This window comes from Rhododendron vialii, chromosome 13a, assembly GCF_030253575.1.
Source record: "Rhododendron vialii isolate Sample 1 chromosome 13a, ASM3025357v1".
NCBI classification, from domain to species: domain Eukaryota; kingdom Viridiplantae; phylum Streptophyta; class Magnoliopsida; order Ericales; family Ericaceae; genus Rhododendron; species Rhododendron vialii.
The window spans coordinates 31,609,539-31,635,414 of NC_080569.1; the positions used below are offsets into that span (position 1 = coordinate 31,609,539).

General features: G+C 39.7%; 5 protein-coding genes across 9 annotated transcripts in view; all 5 read left to right on the forward strand.

The window, feature by feature from the left end:
* LOC131314509 (F-box protein At1g30200-like) overlaps window positions 1–25,876 on the forward strand; it is a 68,257-nt gene that overhangs the window by 23,960 nt on the left and 18,421 nt on the right. The gene's annotated exons all lie outside the window — the stretch shown is intronic.
* LOC131314508 (F-box protein At1g30200-like) lies at window positions 263–4,860 on the forward strand. Of its 2 annotated transcripts, none has more exons than XM_058343194.1 (2): window positions 263–899; window positions 3,447–4,860. In XM_058343194.1, the coding sequence occupies exon 2, from the start codon at window positions 3,543–3,545 to the stop codon at window positions 4,626–4,628; it is 1,086 nt and encodes a 361-aa protein (XP_058199177.1). In that variant the 5' UTR covers window positions 263–899; window positions 3,447–3,542; the 3' UTR covers window positions 4,629–4,860. The 2 variants fall into 2 exon arrangements, with proteins under 2 accessions (XP_058199177.1, XP_058199176.1); XM_058343193.1 differs by having other exon boundaries at window positions 263–679.
* On the forward strand, window positions 7,783–9,058 carry LOC131314513 (F-box protein AUF2-like). Its single transcript, XM_058343198.1, has one exon. The coding sequence runs from the start codon at window positions 7,912–7,914 to the stop codon at window positions 8,824–8,826; it is 915 nt and encodes a 304-aa protein (XP_058199181.1). The 5' UTR covers window positions 7,783–7,911; the 3' UTR covers window positions 8,827–9,058.
* On the forward strand, window positions 13,739–25,629 carry LOC131314507 (F-box protein At4g18380-like). 4 transcript variants are annotated; one of them, XR_009196427.1, is made up of 2 exons: window positions 13,739–13,905; window positions 15,836–16,161. XR_009196427.1 is itself a non-coding variant. In XM_058343191.1 (2 exons), exon 2 carries the CDS (start codon window positions 24,231–24,233, stop codon window positions 25,356–25,358), a length of 1,128 nt encoding a protein of 375 aa, XP_058199174.1. In that variant the 5' UTR covers window positions 13,739–13,905; window positions 24,100–24,230; the 3' UTR covers window positions 25,359–25,629. The 4 variants fall into 4 exon arrangements, 2 of the variants coding, with proteins under 2 accessions (XP_058199174.1, XP_058199175.1); XR_009196428.1 differs by having other exon boundaries at window positions 15,839–16,161; XM_058343191.1 differs by lacking the exon at window positions 15,836–16,161 and adding an exon at window positions 24,100–25,629.
* On the forward strand, window positions 19,093–20,467 carry LOC131314511 (F-box protein AUF2-like). Its single transcript, XM_058343197.1, has one exon. It carries the CDS (start codon window positions 19,227–19,229, stop codon window positions 20,211–20,213), a length of 987 nt encoding a protein of 328 aa, XP_058199180.1. The 5' UTR covers window positions 19,093–19,226; the 3' UTR covers window positions 20,214–20,467.

The following is a 25,876-nucleotide window of genomic DNA, read 5'->3' on the forward strand; positions in this document are numbered from 1 at the left end:
TAAATTTGTTGACACCAATTTAAAGTGTCAGGAAATTCTAAAAATTTGCTGGAGATGACACAAAAATTCAGAGGGTATATAAGGAAAGTAACAAACTCACGTGGTTTTCTATTGCAAAAGATCCGTGACGTTGTGTAGATTTCAAATCAGGAATGCTATGGTGAACGGGTGTTGGTACCATATTTGAGGGGGTCCGATCTCTTCTGTCCTAATGACTCACGTGTTTTTGTACCGATGAATTTTTCGATCGCTGAATTATGTGATTTTTTCTTTATATTTTAAATTTAATGGCCGAAAAATTCTTCGGTACAGTCCTCTGCCTCACCTTACGTGGCATCTGATAAAAGGAGGTGTTGATATCGGCTATAGCCTATAGCCCCCACCATTAGTATTTGATTATTTCCCTCTCTCCTCCTCCATTTCGTTTTGGAGGGATTTACGTTTCATTTCCATTCTCGCGCCTAAAAAGACTTTTCGTATCTCTCTCTCTCTCTCTCTCTCTCTCTCTCTCTCTCTCTCTCCCCCCGTGGTTTTTTGCTTCTGGTTCTAAAAATCTCCAGTTCAGGGGTCTCCATGACCAATATTCTTCAAGCTTCACCAAAACACACACGTATATTTTCACTTTCAACAGGGAATCGTCCTGATTCGGTGCTGGCGCCATCGCGATTGAGGTTCCCAGGTAATTTCCCCAATTCTTAGGTTACATTTTCTTGTGATTAATATGCGGAATGGTGCAGCCTATAGAGTGATATAATCGAACTTGGTTGATTAGCATTTACCCAATGGCCAATTAATACTATTTCGAATAGGGAGATTTCCCTGATTTGTTGAGTGAAACATATTGGTTCAAGAACAAAACGATTTCTGGGTTTCTCAAGACTTAAACTTCATGGCAGAAGGTAAGTAATGTTTCCGCTGTGTATTTATTTTGATCCTCCCATATAGGGTTTTTTTCATTTGGTATCAGAGCAAACCTTCATGTCATTCTGTTTAGTATAATTAGTCGTTTGTTAAAGTTTAATTCTATCGAAATCCATCCACGAACTGGGATTTCACATGCTTTTAGAAGAAAAACTTTTCTGTTTAGAATTGATCTTGGTCCGAAGTGGGTTTGTCTAAAAGGTCAACAGGAACATTTGTTCTGTAAATCCTGGGACTTCAACATTGTTTTATGATTTCAGTGTACATAGTTTATGCCCATGGAGAAAGAAGAGGAAAAAAAAAAACCCCATTTGCCTCGCACCGTTTCACTTACGTCTTTTGCTATTATGTGGGATGGGATTGTTTAATTTCTGTGCACGGCACTCTCGAATCATTGCAATTAGCATATTAGTTCTCGTCTAAACTGCCTAATGTGTTTTGCTATATGGATCCATGATGTACGTATGCACAGATGAGAATACATTATGCATACCATTGTTTTAGACACCCCACACTTGTTAACCATGCTAGGGACACTTGTCGGTGTAATTGGATTCATTCTAGTGGGAGTAATGGTCCACTGCATAACATTATTAGTGGCTTTGGTTCTCATTCTGATCGGTCTAATTTTTCTTACGCTCCACATAATTATGAACAATTTCCTATGTTTCATGACTGGCTCTGTAATTCATACAATTGGAATTTGTCTCTTGCGTTGCCAACAAAATCTTTGGATTATCCTTATTTGACGAATCGAGTTGCGTCTTTTCAAAATTTGTAAGAAACGGTTTCAATTATGGGCAGTTAGTTCCCGTTGAGAAATACCAATGATTATTTCATTCATGTTTTCTATTTGAGGATATGTGACCTTTGGGATTAAATTAACTGGTGTGACCTTCGCATTTATGTCAAGAGGTGTTACTGTTGACGTATGATCCATTTCAGTGAACAATATATGAGAACTTTTGATCCCATCCATGCATTTCTATTGGTTGTTTGATGGGCATACATGATAGTTCCTTATATAAAGTAATGGATTCGGTGTCTGGCATGATGGGGTTCCTATTTTATTTTGGATATGATCAGTGTACGAGAAAAGAAAAGTGGGGTTTCTGTTGTGATTTCTTTCTCTCAAATACTATAATGCATACAACCATAAATTTATATCCAAGTTTAGGGACATTTACAGAAACTATTTTGGCATCGTGTTGTATGCTTTGCCTTCCTATCTCATGAAGAGTTCAAAGGTTTCATTTTAGTAATTGGCAACTAGATCTCTAGATGTCTTCATAACGCCAACTCAATAAATTCAAGTTTTGATCATGACGCTGACTTACAATTGTGAGACTATACAGTGACTATGTGGTAGTTGCATGTAATCGTCCCATTAAAGTTTGGTTGATGCCTATTGAGATGACTTGAACGTTATAATTTTTTTGAGATTAGCCACAGCATCTTGAGATGTTATGATGTTTGATATTAGGAGAGAGTCACATATGGAATAGCGATTGGAATATATGTGTTTGTGTTAATTGCATGGCAATAGCTACCATTAAGCATGAATTGATAAAATTGATTATTTTTACCCACATGAAAATAATTAGTTTTGTTAATTTGTTTGGGAACATTTTAGTGACTTCAACACCGAAATAGAAATTGTGTACATAGATTATATGTTTCATGTTGATGTTCAAAATTGGCGAGTCTTGTTGTTGCAATGAAGTAGATTCAGTGCGTGTTGCAGCCTTTACTCACATGGAGGTTTGAATTTACTTTATTTCAGTTAAGGCTTGGGATTAAAGTTTCAGCTAATTCACAGAAATAATAACTCGGTCTTGCGAGGAGGTTCTTATTTTGTGATTTAAGTTGAGTAAGATAACCATTTGGAAGTTGAGAATAAAATTTTCCTATGCCCACAGGTATGGAGAATTTGTTTTCATTATTTAGATTATTTATCTTATTCATAAAGTGTTGCATAAATTCATGCGTGATGCACTTCAACCCACAGGGAGGTTGGAAAGGGTCCCGATCTATCTATATAAAGGCCTGTGATTACCATCATTTGGTGGTGTGAAAACCATTTATATAGATTAGATTGGAAATCCTACCCATTACTCTCTAAAATTAATTAGTGGGAGTTTTGTTGAGTGAAACATATTGGTTCAAGAACGATTCTGGTTTTCTCAAAACTTAAACACCATGGCAGAAGGTATGTAATTTTTCAGCTATGTATTTATTTTGATTCTCCCACGTAGGGTTTTTTCATGATTGTCCATGGATATCCATGAAAATGTTATCGTTGGGGCTTAGCTTTCTAAATAACTCACAGAAACTGAAAAAAAACACGATGAATGATAGCCAAAACCCTAGCTTCATATGCTTAGTTTTTCTATCCAAATGCTACGTACTGTGGAAATTCTTTTAATGTTTTGCTTGTATTTTTACATTATTATTTGGGCGATGCATTAAAATTCTCTAAGTAGTTCTCCCTGGAGATTTCCTCTCACAGCAAAACTTTTCCCTAGGTTTCATAGTCGTTAAACGGAGAGAGCTCTGAGGCTGACAGAGAAGCTACATAGCAATCACCGAAAAAGCGCGCAAGAAAGAGAGGAGGTATATTGATGGAGAACTGGGCAGCAAAGAAGAAAAGGAAGAAGAAGGAAGAAGCAGAGAACCGGTTCCAGCATTTGCCAGACGAAGTCGTACTCAACATCTTTGACAAGCTCTCTGACATCCAATGCCTCTGCAGATGCTTCCTTGTCTCCAAGCGATTTGCTTGCCTCATCCCTCTCGTCCAAACAGTATCTATCGAAAGCAAAACCTGGAATTCTAAATATGATTTCAAAACTGTTCCCTGGAAATCTAAATATGATCATGGTGGAACTTTTCCCCTCGGAGATCTCTCAGAATCCTTGATAACCAACTTGGTCTTCAGACCCCTACGAGAGCTCCATAATCGCTCTCTCTTTCCTAGTTCTCCTCGGGACGTTTCTATAGTCTTGTTCCACGCTAGATTAACACACGTTCGAGCTCTCAATATTGAGCTTCCCTCCACTTTCGTCGGTAACAATGATTCTGTTTTCAAATGGGGTGCCAAATTCACCCCAAATCTTGACAGTGTCACGTTTCTCTATGCATCATCTCTCTCTAAAATGATGGAATCTGAAGAAGAAGAAGAAAAAGAATCTGAAGAAGAAGAAGAATCTGAAGAAGAAGAAGAAGAAGAAGAGAATGGGATTTCTAATAGGGAGCGAAATCGCCGAGTGTTTATATCCATTGAATGCATAAAAGATGCAGTGTTGTGGCTAGGGATCTTGAGTTTTGTGACTTGTGTCTCGCCTAAGCCGACGATGCTTCAGCGCATTGCCATCACCGATTCCAAGAAAAAGGGGGCGAAGCTCTGTTTGAGTGGTGAAAAGCTTGCGGAGTGCAGGAATACATTCAGGATGCATTCGTTGTCGAACATGGGTAGTTCATGGACGCTAGAGAATATGAGGGTTGGGTATGTGCCTGTTTTACAGCTGCCAATGTCCAAGTATGTGATGAAAGGGGTGACCATTGTTAACTACAAAATGTTCGCTGGTGATGATTACGAGGTCTATAAGGCCATGGTGGATGCTTTTGCGGAGGAACAAGATGTGTTTTCGGAAGCCGTGGTGCAGATTCAGGAAAAACACAAGGACTGTATGACCAATGTATTGTTCTAGAACTCAAAGCTGATGTTAATTCTGAATTATGTCTTTAGTTGCTGCTGTTATTACTGCTTTAATTTTACTTACCAATTCAGAAGCTTCGCCTACATTGCTAGTCTACAATTCTGCAATGCTAGTCAGTTAAGTGATCAAATTTTGTGAATTGTTCCAAATGTGCCTACAGTGTTAGTTGAATTTTGAAGCATTCGGCTTTGATGTTATGGTTGATGGAATCTTGAATCTTAAATTGTGATATGCGGCAGTGCCTCAAGTTTAATGATGTTACTGTAGGGAAAAAACAGTGAGCCATGTCGCAAATATTTAATTTCACTGTCTTAGCAGCATGGATAAATGCAGAGGTAGTAACATGGTTGCATAGATCACCTTCACGTAGCTAGATTTACCAAAGACTTCAAGTGTTGTAGCCTGAAAGGAACCAATAAGCTCATAAGCATTCAGTTTTGGCATTTACACCCAGTATATGGCATCTGATTAGGATCTGTAGCTGTACAGGTTTTGTAATGATAACTGGATGCGATTGGTAGGTTTTTCCTCTTTGGTGGTTATAAATGAATGATTCTGTTTTCAAGTGGGCGGCCAATTTCATCGCAAAACTTGACGGCGTCATGATTCTCTATGCCACGTCTCTCTCTCTCTAAAATCATGGAATCTGAACAAGAAGAAGATGAAATTGACGAACAAGAAGGAGACGATGAAACTGATGAACAAGAAGAAGTAGAAGAAGATAAAACTGATAATCCATTCCTCATAATCAAAAGAAGCGTGAAAGATGCAGTGTTCCGGCTAGGAATCTTGTCTTATGTTGTCTAGCGACACCCAATGCTTGAGAGTGTTACCATCACCGATTCAAAGAACAAGGGAGTGAAGCTCTGTTTGGTTGGTGAAAAGATTGCGGAGTGCAGGAATTGGTTGAATTTTGAGAGGGTGATTCGGCCCGCAAGAGGGAGTCATGGAGGAAAAAGTGTATGAAGATTGGGACTGTGCCTGTTTTAGAGCTTCCTATGTCTGGGTATGTGATGAAATGGGTGGCCTTTCCGTATTACAAATTTTTGCTGATGAGGATTCTGAGGTCGAGACGGCCATGGTGAATGCGTTTGCGGAGAAGCAAGGTGTTTTTTCGGAAGCCGCGGTGCAGATTCTGAAAAACCATAATGACCTGTTAAAAAAATTGATGCTAGATCCTAGTATCTACTAGTAGTATGTCTTTTCTAGCTGCCGTTGTTACTCCTTTAATTTCATTTTCCAACTAAGAAGCTTCGCTTGCTAGTCAGTTGAATATCAGACTAGCCATGACAGGAGTCTAGTTAACAATATTTATGGTAATTAGTATATGAACATGAATTGCTCGAAATGTGCCTACATGTTGCCTTGTTGGAAGTATTTTCGAGGATTCTGCCTTGATGTTAAGGTTATTGGACTCTATGGATGGGATACGAAAGTGCTAGGAACGAAGAAAAAGTATTCGGAAACTACTCGGAATATACTTGTAGAGATATTTATAATCGGTAATAAATGTTTCTTACCGGTCATAAATACTTGTTCCAGATAATTTTCGGGTTTTTTTTTCTTTATACATGGCATTGCCCATCTGGATAGTTTAGGAACAAAATAAATGTAATTTTAGAACATATACATCAGTGTAGCTATATAAGATAAATTAGGTAAAATACCTAACCTAATCCACAAAATCAATTGCAGCAGAATAGCAAAACTGAAAGGTTTTTTAAATACCTTTGGAGGAATTACTCAGTAAAAGCAAGTTTACCAGTTGTCATGTAAAAATACTAGTGAATAGTGCAATTTTTCATTTTATCTACTCACATCTTTTTCAACATCACACTAATATTATCTATTTTACCTATTCTTTATTAAAATATTATTACTTTTATTTCTCTTTTTTCTTTTCTTCTTCTTTATTATTGTTAAGGTACAAATGAGAAAAGAGAGAGTTATTAGGAAAATAATAAAAAAATAGATACCTGGTGAATAGTGCATAGCTTTTTTAGCTACTCATCCATGGAAATGTATTTTATATTTCTGTTTTGCTAATCTGTTACAGTAGTGTTTTTGGGTTTTACTTCTCTACTTTAACTAATTTTATTCATATACCTAATTTGGTGTTGATGCTCTAAGAGCATGTACATAAGTAAATAGGTAAAATTGCTATTAAAAATCTTCAAACAGTGGTTTTACCTATTCACTTTACATTAGAACATTCACACGAGACTCTCTACATTTTTGACTAATTTATACCTCAAAAAATCAATTTATTACTTTAGCTATTCACTTTTTAAATATCTACTGCGTCAGGTGCTTTACTCATATTCTCTTCTCAATTAAAATATTCAAACTCACCCAAACAAACACAGCACACAGCGGGTCTACTGGAAGGCCGCCCGGAAGGCTGAAGGCCAGCGGAGGAGACGATATCACCTGGACTTGGAACGAGATCAACCAAACACGGCGGCGATCGAGCAACGTGATGCTGGCCCGAGATCCGATCGTCCTCAAGACGAATCGTGATCGCCGACTACGGAATTCCTCGGCTACGGCCCCAACTTGAGGTTTGAAATCGTCCTTGTTCAAGATCTTTATGTTATTTTCTTCTATCGATTTCATTTTTTGTTTGATTTGTGTCATTTATGGCTGTTTTTGCGTTATCATTTCTTGCTCAGAGCTGTAATGAGTAGTCTCATTCTCTCCTCCATCTGCTACAATTTTTTCCTCTTTAAAACCGACTGAATCGAACCGTTCCAACCATCAACCGAACCGAACGGTTATTCCTAAAAATCGGTCGGTGTCCGTGTGAGATATCCAAAAACCGACTCAGTCGGTTCGGTGCAAAAAGTTGGGAAAAATCGACCGAACTGGACCGATTTCATCGCTAGCCTGTTCTGATGTACATGCTCTAAAACTATCGAGGAACTGTTCATAAGTATACTTTAATTTATTATTTTCTCCCTCATTCTCTCTTTCTTCCTCTCTAGTTCACTGTTCATAGCTATTTTTATATTACTATTTGATAAGAATAGAGATAGTAATAAAGACATTGATGTGGAGTTGAAAAAAATTTGAGTGGGTAAAATTAAAAAATGTGTTATTGTGTAATACATATCTTTGGTGTACATATAGTAGTTTAAGAACAAAATAGAAGAAGAGTGATAAATGGAGTGATTACAGCATAAAAACTCAAAATAATCCTAGGGTTTCAAATCTCAGAGCAGTGGGAGCGAAACAGCTGAGGGAGGACTGGAAGCAATTAGAGAGAGAGAGAGAGATGAGCTCTGTACATGGAGCAAAGGAGGAAGAAGAAGCAGAGAACCAGTTCCACCGTCTGCCGGACGACGTGCTACTAAACATCTTCGACAAGGTCTCCGACTTCAGAGGGCTATGCAGATGCTTCCTCGTTTCCAAGCGATTCGCTTCCCTCGTCCCTCGCGTCCAAACACTCTCCGTCGCGAGCGATATCTCTCCCGTCCAAACAGCCTCCGAGCAATTCTCTTTGCGCCTGCATATTTCTGGCCTCGTGTTTCTGGCTAAGTTGACACAGATTCGAGCTCTGAGTATCGAGATACGCTCTGATTTTGTCGATGACAATGATTCAGTTTTCAAATGGGGGGCCAATTTCACCCAACTCGACAGCGTCACGGTTCTTTACGCTACGTCTCTCTCTAAAATGACGGGATCCGAAGAAGAAGAAGCCGATACTGAGAATGGGATAACTCAGGAAGAGGTGCATCGCCGAAAAGTGGTAGCCGTTGAGTGCATAAAAGGTGCAATTATGTGGGTAGGAACCTTGGGTTGTGTTGTCCTGGATTACCCGATGCTTCAGAGCGTTACCATTTGCGATTCGATGAGCAAGGGGGTGAAGCTATGTTTGGGTGGTGAAAAGCTTGTGGAGTTCAGGAATGCGTTGGATTTGGAATGGGTGAGCTCGTTGGGGGAAAGGGCCGAGTCGTGGACACAAGAGAATATGAAGGTTGGGTATGTGCCTGTTTTAGAGCTCCCTGTGTCTGGGTATGTGATGAAAGGGGTAACCGTTGTGAACTTCAGAATGTTTGCTGATGATAATTCTGAGGTTGAAACGGCCATGGTGGATGCTTTCGCGGAGGAACAAGGTGTTTTTGTGGAAGCCGTGGTGCAGATTCTGGAAAAGCATAGGAACGGTATTGAGGCATTGCTCCATAACTAAAATTGATAAACTAAATCCTAGTAATTACTGTGTCTTTACTTGCTGTTCTTGTTACTGCTTTAGTTTCAGTTGCTGACTAAGAAGCTTGGCTTGCTAGTCCAATTGAATATAAGACAAACCATAATTGCAGTTTAGCGAGCAAATTATATGGAAATTTGTATATGAACATGAATTGCTTGAAATGTGCTTACATTGTTGGAAGAACTTTCAAGGATTCTGCTTTGATGGGAAATCATGAATCTTAATGCAGTGGTAGTAACAGGGTAGCATAGATCACATTCATGCGGCTAGACTTACCTAACAGTTTTAAGTGTTGTAGCCTGTAGGAACCACCGAACCATTTTCTTTAGTTAATTAGCCTTTAATTTGGTGCCAGACTAAGCACTTACTAATGCTTAGTGTATGTCATCTGACTGGCTTCTTTGCGGTAAAGCGATTGTAATGATAGAAGGATGCAATTGGTAATGCAAACTCTTGAACCCATTTGAACATACAAAGTATGAATGAATGTGGTAGGTTTCACCTCTTTGCTGGGTATTTGGTTATGGATACACATGGTAATTTAGTAGATCCACGCACCTAATTTAGGGGATTCACTCACTGCATAGCAGCATAAGTCCAACGCTTCATAGTTTGGGCCCGAACTAGTAGGTGTCCACTGCGACATGTATAGGCACACGGGCGGTTAAATTTGTTTGAGTAGTTCCTCAAGGAGTGGAATTACACTTCAAGACACAGATAACTAAACTGGATATAAAAGTAGGTTACCTTCTTCTACAACCCAGTTTTAAAATAACTGATTCATTGCGCTTGGGAAAGTGGACATGTCAATATTCATACCTAATCGTGTCTCCTTTAAGTATATTTATCATCACAATAATTTATTAACTGGTAAGCTAAAAAGGAAAAATAAAAGAAAGGAAAAGAGTAAAGAAGTTGTCATATTTTATAGTGCGACCATCTTGTGTCTGTGTGTTCAATTCAGCTGTACTGAGATTGCATATGTACCTCTGTTCTGTGCAATTTCAACTGTAGGCCCGTAAGATCGCCCAAAAGACTCCTAGTGAGAGTTTTTGTGCAGTCCTGTGGCTAAAATTTGCTGAAGAACTGAACTATGGTACAAAGGCAAATAGGTATTAGGTACAAGTGACCTGGTTCCTGTATCTGCTGCAGGTTACCTATCTTGTTCTATGTTTTTTCATGTGTTGTGATCTTTGGTTCGCGTGAGTTTGACTTTGTTTGTTTGACCCGGTACATTGGTGTCAATGTAAGTGATATGATGGTATTAACTGCAATTTTGGCCCTCTCAGAATTCAACTCCAAACTTGTTCACATTTTGCTTTATCTTTGAAAGCTTTTTTGACTTGGTGATTTGGCGGCATGTCATATTGGTGATTGTATTAACTTGAAAATTTTACCCTCGTACGGGACTTGACTCTTGAAGTTGTATCCATAACCTGTTTATCGATGCGTCCATAGAGTCATGGCCACTTAAACTAGAAAATTCGTTGTGTTCTAACTTCTTGACCTTTTTCTGCCCTAGTATTGACGCTATAATGACCGCATTTAGTTTATTTGGGGAATTTTTGCTGAGTGCTAGTATCTTCTTATTCTGTCTTCTTTGTGGAACATTTTTTCACTATGTACAAATGTAGTAGCAAAAATTTGTCGTCAGGTTGAGGTGATTGTGGTGCTCATAAAAAAATGGAGATTGTGGTGATCATAAAAAAATTGTGGAGATTGTCTTGAAATACTACCTGTTAAAAATTTCATGGAAAACTACGACTATGTTTCCCTTCCTTTCACCCGTCACTACATGCAGTAGGACAAGCACAATTAAGTGCGACGTTTCAAAGGGCTTCTACAGGGTAGGGTCATGATAACATTGAACGTCTACTAGGACTTTCTACCGGAGCCTGGCTCCATGGCTGCCCCTTAGCCAGGTTGGCGTGTCGCAAATGCCCATTGTGAAATTGCTATTAGGACTTCGTGTGACAGTAGTCGGCTTGCAAACACGGTGCATTCTTTTGTTTCTTGATCCGCCACTAAGGCGCATTCTAGTCGGTATTTATTGACTTATTCAATGATTTTAGAGTGGCCACGAGTTGTGTTGGAATCATTAACCACCATACATCCATGCGAGATCTAAAAACTAGAAAAGGATCCTACAAAATTGTGTGGTGGTTAAAGTTATGCCGCTTCCATTCTACCTGTAGACTAGACTATTGATCTTTTTTTTATCCTGGAAAACTAACCCAATCTCACACAAAAAAAAGAAAAGAAAAAAAGAAGAAGATTATCGAACTACAAGGGAATTGAGATAAGTGGGTTCAATACATGGGTTCAGTTCTTGTCCAGTTCTTTTACGGTCCTTTTACGGTCCGGTCCAGTTTTGGGTCCATCCCGGGTCCACAATAATGATCGGAATCGTTCATTTTGTAGAGCTCGTCAAATATGTCATCCATGCCAAAAATTAGTTTGATTGAACATCAATAGGTACATGGACGAAACAGATTTGTACAAGAAAAAGCGATGACAAAAATTAAGTTGAAATTAATAATTGCTCATTTTTTTCATGTACAAATCTATTTCGTTCATGTACCTATTGATGTTTGATCAAGCTAATTTTTGGCATGGATGACATATTAGACGAGCTCTACAAAATGAACGATTCTAATCATTGTTGTGGGTTCGGGATGGGCTTACAATGGCCCAAAACTGGACCAAACTGGACCGTAAAAAAATTGGATAGGAACTGAACCCTCAATGCATAGAGTTGGAAGCATAGTTCTGAATACCATTTCGGACAGGGTATCGGTTTTCCTACTGGTACGGTACGTACCGGTCAGGTACCGGGTACCGTTTCGAATTTACCGCAACTACAATATATATAATAATTATAATTCAAAAAATTCCCCCATACCATGCAATTCATCATAAAACACCTATGTATTTGTCTTTTGTCCCACATTGCCTTGTTACAAAACTTTTTTCCATCTTAAATGACTTTGCACATTAGTGAACTTGTGAATGAAGATCCAAGAAGAGGTCTCGCGCGCTCAGGAAAATGGGCCGTGGCCAAAGGCAATTTGGAAAAACTGATTCGGAAACAAATTAATCAGGTGCGCGTCACGGGTTATTCGCGCGCAAGGGGGGTGCAAATCCGGGATTTGAGCCTTGCGCACGTACTATGGTTAAGCCCACGTTTTGTGGAGTGGAGTGCAGTTGGTGCCTCCCTTTTACTCTTATGCATATGGGCAGGGTTTGATTATCTTAAGCACTCATTCCCCCAAGCCTCTTAGAATAAAGTAGATTAGGTTTAACGAATGACAAAAAATAAAATTATGGGGATCAGTCCTCAGAATTAATGGGAACCGATTATAACTTCTCCCTTGTATTTTTTTTGGCAATTGATAATGCCAAAACCAAAATTGATGCTGCCAAAACTCAACCATGTGCAATGACTTCTTTGCCCTCCTTCCAATGTCACCCTACTTTGCTCTCTCTATTCCCTCCTAAACAAACCCAATCTCCCAACTCAACCTCTCCACCTCTGTTGTCGCCAAAATTTTCTGTAAAATGATTGCCCAAATCATTCGGAAAAATGGTGAGGTCCTCCAAAGAAAGACAGAAGAAAAGAAAGAAAGAAAAACGGAGAGAAAAGGAGAGAAGAAAAGAAAGAAAGAGGAGAGTTCTTTGAGCGAGAAGCACAGTGCAAGGGGGAGAACGAACGAGGTGGCCCACCGTCGACCGATCTGATCATTTCTTTACTGTATTCGCCGCCTCTTGCTTCTTTTCCAATCTTCCGTTACCAGAGTCGGCCGTCGATGACGGCGATTGTGGTGATGGTTCAATTGACGAAACGGGTTGCCGGCGACACTACCCACCTCACTTTTTATTTTCTTCCAAAATTATAAGTTCACAAACCCAAAAAGTGGGGGGGGGGGGGGGGGGGGGGGGAACAAACAAACAGTAAAACCAAGAGAATTGAGTGCTCTGAAATTAGAAGGTCCACTTCCAGATCTTGATCCGGAGATAAACCTTACATTTAGTATCAAAAGTAGAAGCAACCAATGGAAGAAAGCTTGTTATTCGCCTTAGGTTGGCCTTGGCGTGTTGGTGTAGCAATCTTATCGTGTTGGTGTAGCAATCTTATCGTGTAGTTCCACCAGCCGAACCCATGGTCTTTCAAGGCCTTCACCAACCCAACGCTGGCGGTCACAATCCACGCTCTGCTCACCGAACCCATCTTCTTGATTGGTCGACTGGATTTGTTCGAGAGAGAGACAGTGTTAAGGGAAGGTGAGATTGGAAGAAGGACAAAGAAGTCATTTCACATGGTTGAATTTTGGCAGCATCAATTTTGATTTTGGCAATATAAGTTGCCTTTTTTTTTTTAAAGTATTTTGTAAATATGCCAGACCACGTATAACTTTTCCCTTTTCCATCTCATTGTGGAAAAGTTTTAAATTTAAAAACAAAATATTTCCGTCCATAATTTTTTAAACTTATGAACACCAGAAATTCTAAAAATTTGCAGGAAAATATTTTAATTTTTAATTCAGAAATCACTCTTTTTCATAGCAGTAATGCTACACGCACAGCAACTGTGCACAGATTTTGTGCACAGATTTTTTGTGGGGCCTACTACGGGTCCCACACAAATAATCCGAGCCGTTCATTAAATGTAAAACATTTTTTTAAGGGCCCCAGCAAAAAATCAGCTCAATCCGATATCTATAAGTGTTTGATTCAATCATTTAACTTTTCATTATCCTGAGATTCGAATAAAAAGTCAATCATAGTGTACACTATCATTTTTGAAATAGAGAGAGTATATGCCTATCTGTGGAGAACAATTTTCGAGTTTGCCTCTCTCTCTCTCTCTCTCTCTCTCTCTCTCCGGGGTTTTTTGCTTCTGGTTCTTGAATCTCCATTTCAGGGGTCTCCATAACCAATATTATTCAAGCTACACCAAAAAACAAACTTATAGTTTCGCTTCCAACAAACATCGAAACCACGTGTGTTCTGGGAATCGCCCTGATTCGGTGTTGGCGCCATCGCGATTGAGGTTCCCAGGTAATTTCCCCAATTCTTAGGTTACATTTTCTTGTGATTAATGTGCGGAATGGTGCTGCGGCCTATAGAGTGATCATTGAACTTGGTTCATTAGCATTTACCCAATGCCCAATTAATACTATTTCGATTAGGGAGATTTCACTGATTGTCCATGGATATCCATGAAAACTTATCGTTAGGGCTTAGCTTTCTAAAAATAACACAGAGAAACTGACAAAAAAACACGATGAATGATAGCCAAAACCCTAGCTACATATGCTTAGTTTTTGTATCCAAATGCTACGTACTGTGGAAATTCTTTCAATATTATGCTTGTATTTTTAAATTATTTGGACGATGCGTTAAAATTCACTAAGTAGTTCTCAATCTCATGTTGTACAGTCATGGAAGAAGAAATTTATTGGTCAAGGCAACTGATCAGTAATTTCCCCATATTTGAATGCAAAATTGAATTCTCCCTAGAGATTTCGTCTTGCAGCAAAACTTCTCCCTAGGTTTCATAGTCGTTAAACAGAGTGAGCTCTGAGGCTGACAGAGAAGCTACGTAGCAATCACCGAAAACGCATGCAAGAGAGAGAGAGAGAGAGAGAGAGAGAGAGAGAGAGCTATAATGATGGAGAACTGGGTGGTGAAGAAGAAGAAGAGGATGAAGAACAAAGAAGCGGAGAACCAGTCCCAGCGTTTGCCAGACGACGTCGTACTCAACATCTTCGACAAGCTCTCCGACATCCAATGCCTCTGCAGATGCTTCCTTGTCTCCAAGCGATTTGCTTGCCTCATCCCTCTTGTCCAAACAGTGTCTATCGAAAGCAAAACCTGGAATTCTAAATATGATTTCAAAACTGTTCCCTGGAATTCTAAATATGATCATGGAGGAACTTTTCCGCTTGGAGATCTCTTTGAATCCTTAATAACCGACTTGGTCTTCAGACCCCTTCGAGAGCTCCACAATCGCTCTCTCTTTCCTAGTTCTCCTCACAATGTTTCTATAGTCATGTTCAGCGCTAGATTAACACACGTTCGAGCTCTCAATATTGAGCTTCCCTCCGCTTTCGTTGGTAACAATGATTCTGTTTTTAAATGGGGTGCCAAATTGACAGTGTCACGTTTCTCTATGCATCCTCTCTCTCTAAAATGATGGAATCTGAGGAAGAAGAAGAAGAAGAAGAAGAAGAAGGAGAAGCAGCAGCAGCAGAAGAAGAAGAAGACGACGACGACGACGACGACAATGGGATTACTAATAGGGAGCGAAATCGCCGAGTATTTATAGCCATTGAATGCATAAAAGATGCTGTGTTGTGGCTAGGGATTTTGAGTTTTGTGATTGATGTCTTGCATAGCCTGACGATGCTTCAACGCGTTACCATCACCGATTCTAAGGAAAAGGGGGCGAAGCTCTGTTTGAGTGGTGAAAAGCTTGCGGAGTGCAGGAATATATTCAGGATGCTTTCGTTGACGGACATGGGTAGGTCATAGACACTAGAGAATATGAGGGTTGGGTATGTGCCTGTTTTATAGCTGCCGGTGTCTGAGTATGTGATGAAAGGGGTGACCATTGTTAACTACAAAATGTTTGCTGATGATGATTATGAGCCCTATAAGGCCATGGTGGATGCTTTTTCGGAGGAACAAGATGTGTTTTCGGAAGCCGTGGTGCAGATTCTGGAAAAACACAAGGGCTGTATGACCAATGTATTGTAGTAGAACTCAAAGTTGATGCTAAAACTGAATTATGTCTTTAGTTGCCGCTGTTATTACTGTTTTAATTTTTACTTGCCAATTTAGAAGTTTCGCCTACATTGCTAGTCAGTTTAGTGATCAAATTTTTGTGAATTGTTCCAAATGTGCCTACATTGTTAGTTGAATTTTGATGCATTCTGCTTTGATGTTATGGTTATTGGAATCTTGAATCTTAAGTTGTGATATGCAGCAGTGCCTCAAGTTAAATGATGTTACCGTAGGATGAAAAAAAACCAGTGAGCTGTATCGCAAATATTTAATTTCACTGTCTTAGCAGCAAGGAGAAATGCAGAGGTAGTAACATGGTTGCATAGATCACCTTCACGTAGCTAGATTTACCAAAGACTTTTAAGTGTTGTAGCTTGTAGGAACCAATAAGCTTATAAGCATTCAGTTTTGGCATTCACACTTTGAGTGTATGCCATCTGATTGGGATCTGTAGCTGTACAGGGATTGTAATGATAAATGGATGCGATTGGTAATGCAACCTTGCGAAACTATCTGAACTTTGACGAATATGAAGGAATATGGTAGGTTTTTCCTCTTTAGTGGATATTAGTCGCATAGGCGGTAAAATTGAGCGAGTTTCTTCTGGTGAGAAGCATATGCTCAACTATGAAACATGGGTATTGATTTTTCCTTTCAGAATTGAATAAAGAAACTGCGAAACATGGATGAAATTTGTTCGGGTAGTTCTCGGAGGAGTGGGATAAGGTATTGAGATACATACAACTATAATTTATTTTGCAACTCATTTTCACTTAAACTGGTTTCTAGTGCTCAGGAAAGTGGACTCAGCTCTTTTCCTCACCATTCATTTGGCATAACCTATTTATATGTAAACTCATACTACTATCATACTTTGTCTAGTCATTTATCTTTTCATTGTATCTAAATGAATTGAAAACACATCATCAGGGCAAGAAGGAAAATGTCAAGAACATTGTTAGTTTAATAATAAACTGAATAAAAAAGAGAGTAGTGAAATTAGTTTAGTGAAATTATCTTTTCAAAATTACTGATGTTTCTCCACGTACATCAGTACAAGCCCTTCTTAATTTTGGAATATCAGTCCACTTCAAAAATGCTGACAAAGTTTCGAAACAACTCATATTCGTATATCATTCATCGTCACAAGTGCAAGCCCTTCTCGTAATTGGCTTTGTCGCAGTGCAGTCATCCCAAAAGGCCTTGCAGTTTCTCAAAGAAACTAGTATCAATGTAAGAGCTATCAAGACTTTTCATCATTGACAAGAACCGACTCCATTTAGAGCGGTTGGCTCTTGCCTTTTTCCCCGACCTCGCTATCAACCTCCATCGACAATCTTTATCGCCTTGCATACACCTTCCATGGCAAACATACCGTCTTCCTCGTCTCTCTCGACCTCCACTCCAACCTCCAAAGCTATATTCTTTCGTCTTGCCCGATCCCATTTTGAATGTACAACGTTTGAAACAAAAATAATTTAAAAAAAAAAATCAAAATCAAAAACCTATTCGCATCCAAAAATTCAGGAGGACTCAAGATATTGTGTTCATTTCCGAAGTTAGTATAAACTCTTCTTTTTCATCATTTCCTCCACCGCACCACCGAACACCCTACCAGGCTACCATCCCCTTTCCTTTCCTAACCCTAGAAATCAAATCAACATCCTCTCCAATGCCGATTCCGCTACAGAATTCACACATTTTCCTCAAATCTTCAATTTGCTCTGTTCATACACATCCTCTCCTACTTACTCCTGTCACCGATAACCACTCGCCTCTGCATCGAGCTCTCCGAAACCACTTTCTATAACAAGTAATGCCTTGCCGATGCAGAAATAAAGCACGATGTAATCCACACGATTGGCTTGAGGTCATCGTCACCAATCAAAAGCTCATCATCTGGTCGATTTTATACTAGTCGTTCTTAGAATTCATTGTCATAATTAGGTTTTGCGAACTCTTATGGAGAGATTTTGCTCCGAATATCACACAGCTTTTGAGTTCGCTCCCTAACTCAGCTCTCCACCTGAGCAACACGAATTCCTGCCATCTGCGATAATTTTACTTAGCAAGCTCGGCCCTAGGCATAGGTGAATGAGGACGTCGCCTAGGGCCCTCATTGACCTTGTTCAGTATAGATTTTGAGGAAGTTTCTTGGCATAATGAACGGAGAGAGATGAATAGAGAAATGTGAGTAATAATTGGAGAGAATTTATCGAGGACACGTGTTTATATATTATCTATGCCAAATCCCATCAATCATCTGCCACAATTCGTTTCAGTTCCAAACTCCCAATCTCTTTTTATGAAGAATGTTAAAACATGTTGACCTCGATACGAATCTAATGGGATAAAATGGAGCATCCTAACAACTAGGACAGATTGCAACATTAACCCTGCAATAACTATGCCAAATTAACAATAATCCTGCAACATTATTGATATAAAGAAAACATTCAATTAATTTAGACGTGCAATTTTCAAAAAATAAATAAATCACTCAAGAGCATAATTTTTTCAATTTCTCCGCACCGAAGAAATTGATAACACATTGAACAAGAAAATGTAGTGTGGCGCACACACTACATGTCGAGTGTGTGTACAAATGAGTATGTAAATTTAGGCGTTGTTCTAGCATTTTTTGTCGAGCAATGCTACGTACACTCTTGTCGACCACTCTCTCATCACTTCTTTCTTACATATGTGTCCGTCCAACATTTAATTGTGGGATGGACCCTAAACATATGTGAGAGAGGAGGAGCGCAATTTTGTTTGCACTTAACAAAGAGGGTGAACAAAACCTTTTTTTATTGGCTGAAATGGCATGAGTTTCAATACAAAATAATGTCATACTTATCAAAGAGTGTATTGCAAGGGTGAGATCTACACCATTTCCAACTAATAAGAGGGAAGATAACGTTCATCATCTTTTAAGGAGAGTGAAGAGGGAGGGTGAACAAAACCGAGAGGAGCGGTTGAGAAGTAGTCGGTACGAGTGTACCTACATTTATTGAAAAACAAAAAGGAGAATGATACCCCCACCGCGGTTCCCCCACCGAACCGCCCACCGCACGCATGCCGGGCCCACTCCGGCCGTCGGACGGCCAATCCGATCCGTCCAAAAATTCTAAAAAAAAAAAACGAGTGGGCGTTTACAAAAATCAACGGCATCCGATGTGTGTAGGTGCTCGATCTGAACTTTCAAAAATCAGAGATCCGAGCCGTTAAAAGATGGAAGATTGGTTCGAGCATTTACACATGTCAGATGCCATTGATTCTCGAAAGGACCCACTCGGTTTTTTTTTTTTAGAATTTTTGGACGGATCGAATTGGCCGTCCAGTGGCCGGAATGGGCCCGGCGTGCGTGCGGTGGGTGGTTCGGTGGGGGAACCGCGGTGGGGGTATCATTCTCCAAACAAAAAATCCAATTAAAGCCCTATGGTTTCCCTGTTCAACCAAAAGTTCTCCCTAGGGTTCCGGAGTTGATGACAGAGCAAGTCCGGAGTTGATGACAGAGCAAGGGAGAGTTGATAGATAAAAACCATAGACGAGAGAGAGAGAGAGAGAGAGAGAGGGAGAGAGGAGCTATATCGATGGAAAACTGGGTGAAGAAGAAAGAAGAAGCAGAGAACCAGTTCGACCGTCTGCCCGATGACGTCGTAGTGAACATCTTCGACAAGGTCTCCGACGCCCAATCGCTCTGCAGATGCTTGGTGGTCTCCAAGCGATTCTCTTCCCTAGTCCCTCTCGTCCAAACACTCTCCTTCAAAACCAGTGCCTGGGATTACCTTTCCTTTTTCCGTGACGAATCCGAGGATGCCCTAGTAAATGGTTCGCTCGGAGAACTCTCGAAATTGTCCATAATGGACTTGCTCTTCAAAACCCTCATTTACCTCCTCAAGTCCTCTCTCTCGCCTTGCCTGCGACTCAATGCTTCCGGCCTCGTATTCCTCGATAAGTTTACACGGGTTCGATCTCTGAACCTCGAGCTTGTCTCCGATTTCGACGCCCACAATGATTCTGTTTTCAAATGGGGTGCCAAATTCGCCTCAAAGCTCGAGAGCGTCACATTTCTCTACGCAGCATCTTTCTCCAAAATGATGAAATCTGAAGAAGAAGAAGATGAAATTGAGAATGAGATAACTCACGAAGAGCTTCTGTGCCGAGTAAACCTAGCCATTAACTGCCTAAAAGAGGTAGTGTTGCGGCTTGGAATCTTGTACCACATCATCACGAAAAACCGAAAGCTACAGAGCATTACCATCAGCGATTCAAACAAGAAGGGGGTGAAGCTCTGTTTGGCTGGTGAAAAGCTTGTGCAGTGGATGTTGGAGAATGTTTATTTGGAAAAGGTGATTATGAGGGTTGGGTATGTGCCTGTTTTACAGCTCCCTATGTCTGGGTATGTGATGAAACGGGTGACCATTGTTCACTTCAACCTGTATGGTGATGATGATGATTCTGATGCTGAAACGGCCATGTTGGATGCGTTTGCGGAGGAACGAGGTGTATTTTCCGAAGCCGTGGTGCAGATTCTTGAAAACCATAAGGACAGTGTCAAGGCAATGTTCCAGAACTAAAATTGATGCTATACCTGATTTATGTCTTTATTGCTGACGTTGTTATTGCTTTAACTTCACTCACGAACTAGGAGGCTTTGCCCGCAGTGCTAGTCAGTTATAAGACTAACCATAATAGGAGTTTGTTGATGAAACCAAATGAAAGTTAGTACATGATTGTTCTAAGTATGCCTCCGTTGTTGAAAGAATTTTGAGGGATTCTTCTTTTATGTTATGGTTATTGGATATCTTGAATCTTAATTTCGATTTTTGCTCATTGCAACTTGATTATGGTTGTCTTCTTTTTTGAACTATTTTGCTATCATTGTTTATGTCATAAAGGAGCTGACTCTTAAAGCCTACCTTTAGGTCTCCTGTCTTTGATGTAGTCTGCTGTTTATTGCTTGAGTTTTGTACTGCGCTTCACAGCCTTCTTCAGATTTTTTTTATCAATCAAGTAGTTTTAAGGATTGATTTCACAAAGATATTGTGGATTATTGTCGTTATGCAAGCAATTGGGCAACTCTGATGCGTTCTTTGAGGGTCTTATCTGAGTTTTCTTTCTTCATTTGTTTACCTTATTGATTGATGATTGGCAAAGTGATGTTTGCAAGACTTTGATTAAGTGTTTTTTTTTTAATTTCTGATTATCTAGCGAAAATTGTGTGTATAAAGTATCCCTTGTATACAAGTTACAGTGTTCGATGATTTCTCTTCTTCAGTCCATTGATGCAATGGACAACAAAAAGAGGAATCAAATGGGTACTCTCCACTAAAAGAATTAAAAACATGAAAGGAAAGAAAAAGAGAACCAAAAAGAAAAGAAGTAAAAAATTATAACTGCCATTTTATGAGGATACTCTGTTGTGTCTGCATGTTAAACTCTGTTTTCCACATATATTTTTTATTTTGTTGTCTTTTGAAGCCATTTTGGCTGTGGTGATTTTGGGCTCAAGTCGTGTAATATTATGAATGTATCCACTTGCAAAGTTTACCCTCCTTCCGAACTTGACCCTTGAAATACTACCCATAACCTGTTTCATCGATGCTTCCAAAGATTCACGACCTCCTTGAGAGGAAATTGGCTTCGTGTTAAATACTGGACTTTTCCCGTCCGTATTCAAGCTATGATGACCACATTTAGTTTGTTGTGGGATTCTTTTGGGTAGTATCTTCTTAGACTTCTTTGTGGAACAATTTTGTAGGATATGCAAATGAAGTGGCAAAAATATGTTCTTCCTGACGTTATGGTTTTTAGTATTTTCACATGGAGTTTGTGGTGAATACCCGTTAACTTGTTGATCAATGAGAACTTCCTGCTGTAGTAAAGCTCAACTAAACATCTTATCTATTCCTGGCTTGATTGACTAGATTACAGCTAATGGAAGGGGTAAGGGTATGCAACATATTTTTTTCAAACTCTCTTTTGCTGCTGCTTTTTGTCACATATGGGAGGGAAAGAAATTTTAGAATTTCCTCTCACATTGTTGGAATATGAATGTAGCTAACAGTTTAGTCGGAAAAAGCTGTGTGGTTTAGGACTCAAGTAAGGGTGTGCATCGTGGTAGCTCGGGATCCCGTGCTTGATGTCGGTCGATCTCTAAACGTTTTTAGCTATATTGCACCAAATATGTGCTTCTCGAAGTGATCAACGAGGACATACTATACGTAGTATGCTGCATGGGCTTCTTGATGATCAACCTGTTGACAATGATGAGCTTGGTTTTGCGAAATCGGATGACATAGTTGTAAGATCAGTTGATATATCCGAAATGTTGACAATTATTTAACTTACGTACCAATGAAAATGAAAGGAAAGAGAAAAGAAAGGTTAGGAAACTGAGAAAGGAACATTTATTTTTTTCCCATCTTTTTGTTTCAGTTTTCTCTCTTCTTAGATTCCCATCTCCTCTTGCGAGTTAAATGGGCAGAAGTGCATGAAATTAATGCTAAAATGATTATGAAGATAGATAGGGTGGGAAATTTCGCACATCCGTTAACACAATACGAAATTAGAGGGTTTGAGTCGACCTTTTTCCTTCATGCATTGTCGCCATTGTAATAGCTTTCACTTTTTCTTTTGGTTATAAATTAGAATATGCTTATTTGTTATAAATTGATTTTTAGGAGATCACACACAAATTTAGAGGGTATATGTCAACATCACGTGGTTTTTTATGTGTAGCGTTCAAATCAGGAATGCAAGAAGTTTTTGGGTGTCGAGCAGGTACCACACACGTGGTACCCTGTCGAAGATCTCAAATGTCCAAACGTGTTTTGGACGGTTTGGATTTTAAAAAAAAAAGAAAAAAAGAGAGAGTAGTTGGGTGAGGCGAGAGGAGGAATAAATCCGAGCTGTCAAAAATATGTTTGGATGGTTGGAATTGCTGATGGATACCACCACCATATGGTATCTATCGGCATTCAAAATTTTCTCTAGGAATGCTATAGTGAACGTGTCTTGGTACGATATAACTTATATGTGGCATCTGATAAGGAGACTTATGAGAGACATATTGTAAAACGAAAGATAAGAATCCTAACGGAACGGAACCTTCTCAGTAGTTCCCACCGTTTATTTTCCCCTCTCTCCTCCATTTCGATTTGGAGGGATTTACGTTTCATTTCCATTCTCCCACCTAAAAAGGAACGTCTCTCTCTCTCCGTCTCTTCCCGTGGTTTTATGCTTCTCCATTTCAGGGGTCTCCATAACCAATATTCTTCAAGCTTCAACAAACATCGAAACCACATCTGTTCTGGGAATCGTCCTGATTCGGCGTTGGCACCATCACGATCGAGGTTCCCAGGTAATTTCCCCAATTCTTAGGTTACATTTTCCTGTGATTAATGTGCGGAATGGTGCAGCCTATAGAGTGATAATTGAACTTAGTTCATTAGCATTTACCCAATGGCCAGTTAATACGATTTCGAATGGGGAGATTTCACTGATAGTCCATGGATATCCATGAAAACTTATCGTTGGGGCTTAGCTTTCTAAATAACGCAGAGAAACTGACCAAAAAAAAAAAAACGATGAATGATAGCCAAAACCCTAGCTACATATGCTTAGTTTTTCTATCCAAATGCTACGTACTGTGGAAATAATATTATGCTTGTATTTTTAAATTATTTGGACGATGCGTTAAAATTGTCCAAGTAGTTCAATCTCATGTTGTACAGTCATGGAAGAATAAAAATGTTGAGACATTTTGTCTCATGTTTGATTATGCACTTCGCACACACCGCGTGGTCCTAGTTCATTAAATGGAAAATTCAACAGAGTGAAATTGTTGGTTTCGGAGCGCCTGATCAACGGTCCAAATTTAACAGAACGAATGGGTGCCTTTCAAACGAATGGGTAATAAAAAAGAACTAACTCTTCAAGGGGTGTGTCTTCGAACAAATGGGTGTGAATGGAACAAATTGTTCCAAGGGTGTGATGTTTGAACGAAAAAGTGCGAGTACATATGTGTTCTTTTGAAGAGGTGTAATCTTTCCCAAAGGGCGCATCTTTTCCAAAGGGCACTTATGCCTTATGTAAATTTCTCCACCCATACGTTTTTCACTGCTACACAAAATCCATCTCTCTCATAATAGTTACAGTAGACAAAAGATTTCTTGGAAGTCTTTCAATTTTGTTGGTTGCAATTCTTCACTCTTAGGCTTTGTTGAATCCTGGGGATGACTTTGCCTGAACCCAACAACAAACTCTATCGAGTGGGGGCAAATTACGTTCTAAAGAAAGTGTCTTTAGATACGCTTCAAAGTCTTCGAATCCCATCATCTTAACGTTCTGTCCCAACAAAAAATCTACTGGTCAACGCCACTGATCCGTAATTTCCCCATATTTGAATGAAAATTTTATTTCTCCCTGGAGATTTCCTCTTACAGAAAAACTTCTCCCTAGGTTTCATAGTCGTTAAACAGAGAGAGCTCTGAGGCTGACAGAGAAGCTCCGTAGCAATCACGGAAAACGCGCGCGCGAGAGAGAGAGAGAGAGAGAGAGAGAGAGAGAGAGAGAGAGAGAGCGCTATATTGATGGAGAAGTGGGCGGCGAAAAAGAAGAACAAAGAACCAGAGGACCAGTTCCAGCGTTTGCCAGATGACGTCGTACTCAACATCTTCGACAAGCTCTCCGACATCCAATGCCTCTGCAGATGCGTCATTGTCTCCAAGCGATTCTCTTCCCTCATCCCTCTCGTCCAAACAGTCTCTATCGAAAGCAAAACCTGGAATTCTAAATATGATCGCAAAATTGTTCCCTGGAATTCTAAATATGATCACGGAGGAACTTTTCCCCTCGGATATCTCTCAGCATCCTTAATAACCAACTTGGTCTTCAGACCCCTTCGAGGGCTCCACAATCGCACTCTCTTTCCTACTTCTCCTCGGGATGTTTCTGGAGTCATGTTCCTCACTAGATTAACACACGTTCGAGCTCTCAACATTGAGCTTCCCTCTGCTTTCGTGGGTAACAATGATTCTGTTTTCAAATGGGGTGCCAAATTCACCCCAAATCTTGACAGTGTCACATTTCTCTATGCATCATCTCTCTCTAAAATGATGGAATCTGAACAACAAGACGAATCTGAAGAAGAAGAATCTGAATCTGAATCTGAAGAAGAAGAAGAAGAAGAGATGGAAACTGAACAAGAAGACGAATCTGAAGAAGAAGAAGAAGAAGAAATGGAGAATTGGATTACTTATAGGGAGCGAAATCGCCGACTACTTATAGCCATTGACTGCATCAAAGATGCAGTGTTGTGGCTAGGGATCTTGTGTTTTGTCTCGCATGGCCCGATGCTTCAGAGCGTTACCATCATCGATTCAAAGAAAAAGGGTGTGAAGCTCTGTTTGAGCGGTGAAAAGCTTGTGGAATGCAGGAATACATTCAGTATGTGCAGGATGAATTCGTTGTCAAACATGGGTAGGTCATGGACGCTAGAGAATATGAAGGTTGGGTATGTGCCTGTTTTACAACTGCCAATGTCCGAGTATGTGATGAAAGGGGTGACCATTGTTAACTACAAAATGTTCGCTGATGATGATTATGACGCCTCTAAGGCCATGGTGGATGCTTTTGCTGAGGAACAAGATGTGTTTTCAGAAGCCGTGGTTCAGATTCAGGAAAAACACAAGGACTGTTTGACCAATGTATTGTTCTAGAACTCAAAGTTGATGCTAAATCTGAATTATGTCTTTAGTTGCTGCTGTTATTACTGCTTTAATTTTACTTGCCAATTCAGAAGCTTCTCCTACATTGCTAGTCTACAATTCTGCAATGCTAGTCAGTTTAGTGATAAAATTTTGTGAATTGTTCCAAATGTGCCTACAGTGTTTGTTGAATTTTGAAGTGAATTGTTCCAAATGTGCCTACAGTGTTAGTTGAATTTTGAAGCATTCTGCTTTGATGTTATGGTTGACGGAATCTTGAATCTTAAATTGTGATATGCAGCAGTGCCTCAAGTTTAACAGTGAGCCGTGTCGCAAATATTTAATTTCACTGTCTTAGCAGCATGGATAAATGTAGAGGTAGTACCGTAGTGACATGGTTGCATAGATCACCTTCACGTAGCTAGATTTACAGAGACTTTTAAGTGTTGTAGCCTGTAGGAACCAATAAGCTTATAAGCATTCAGTTATGGCATTTACACTTTGAGTGTATGCCATCTGATTGGGATCTG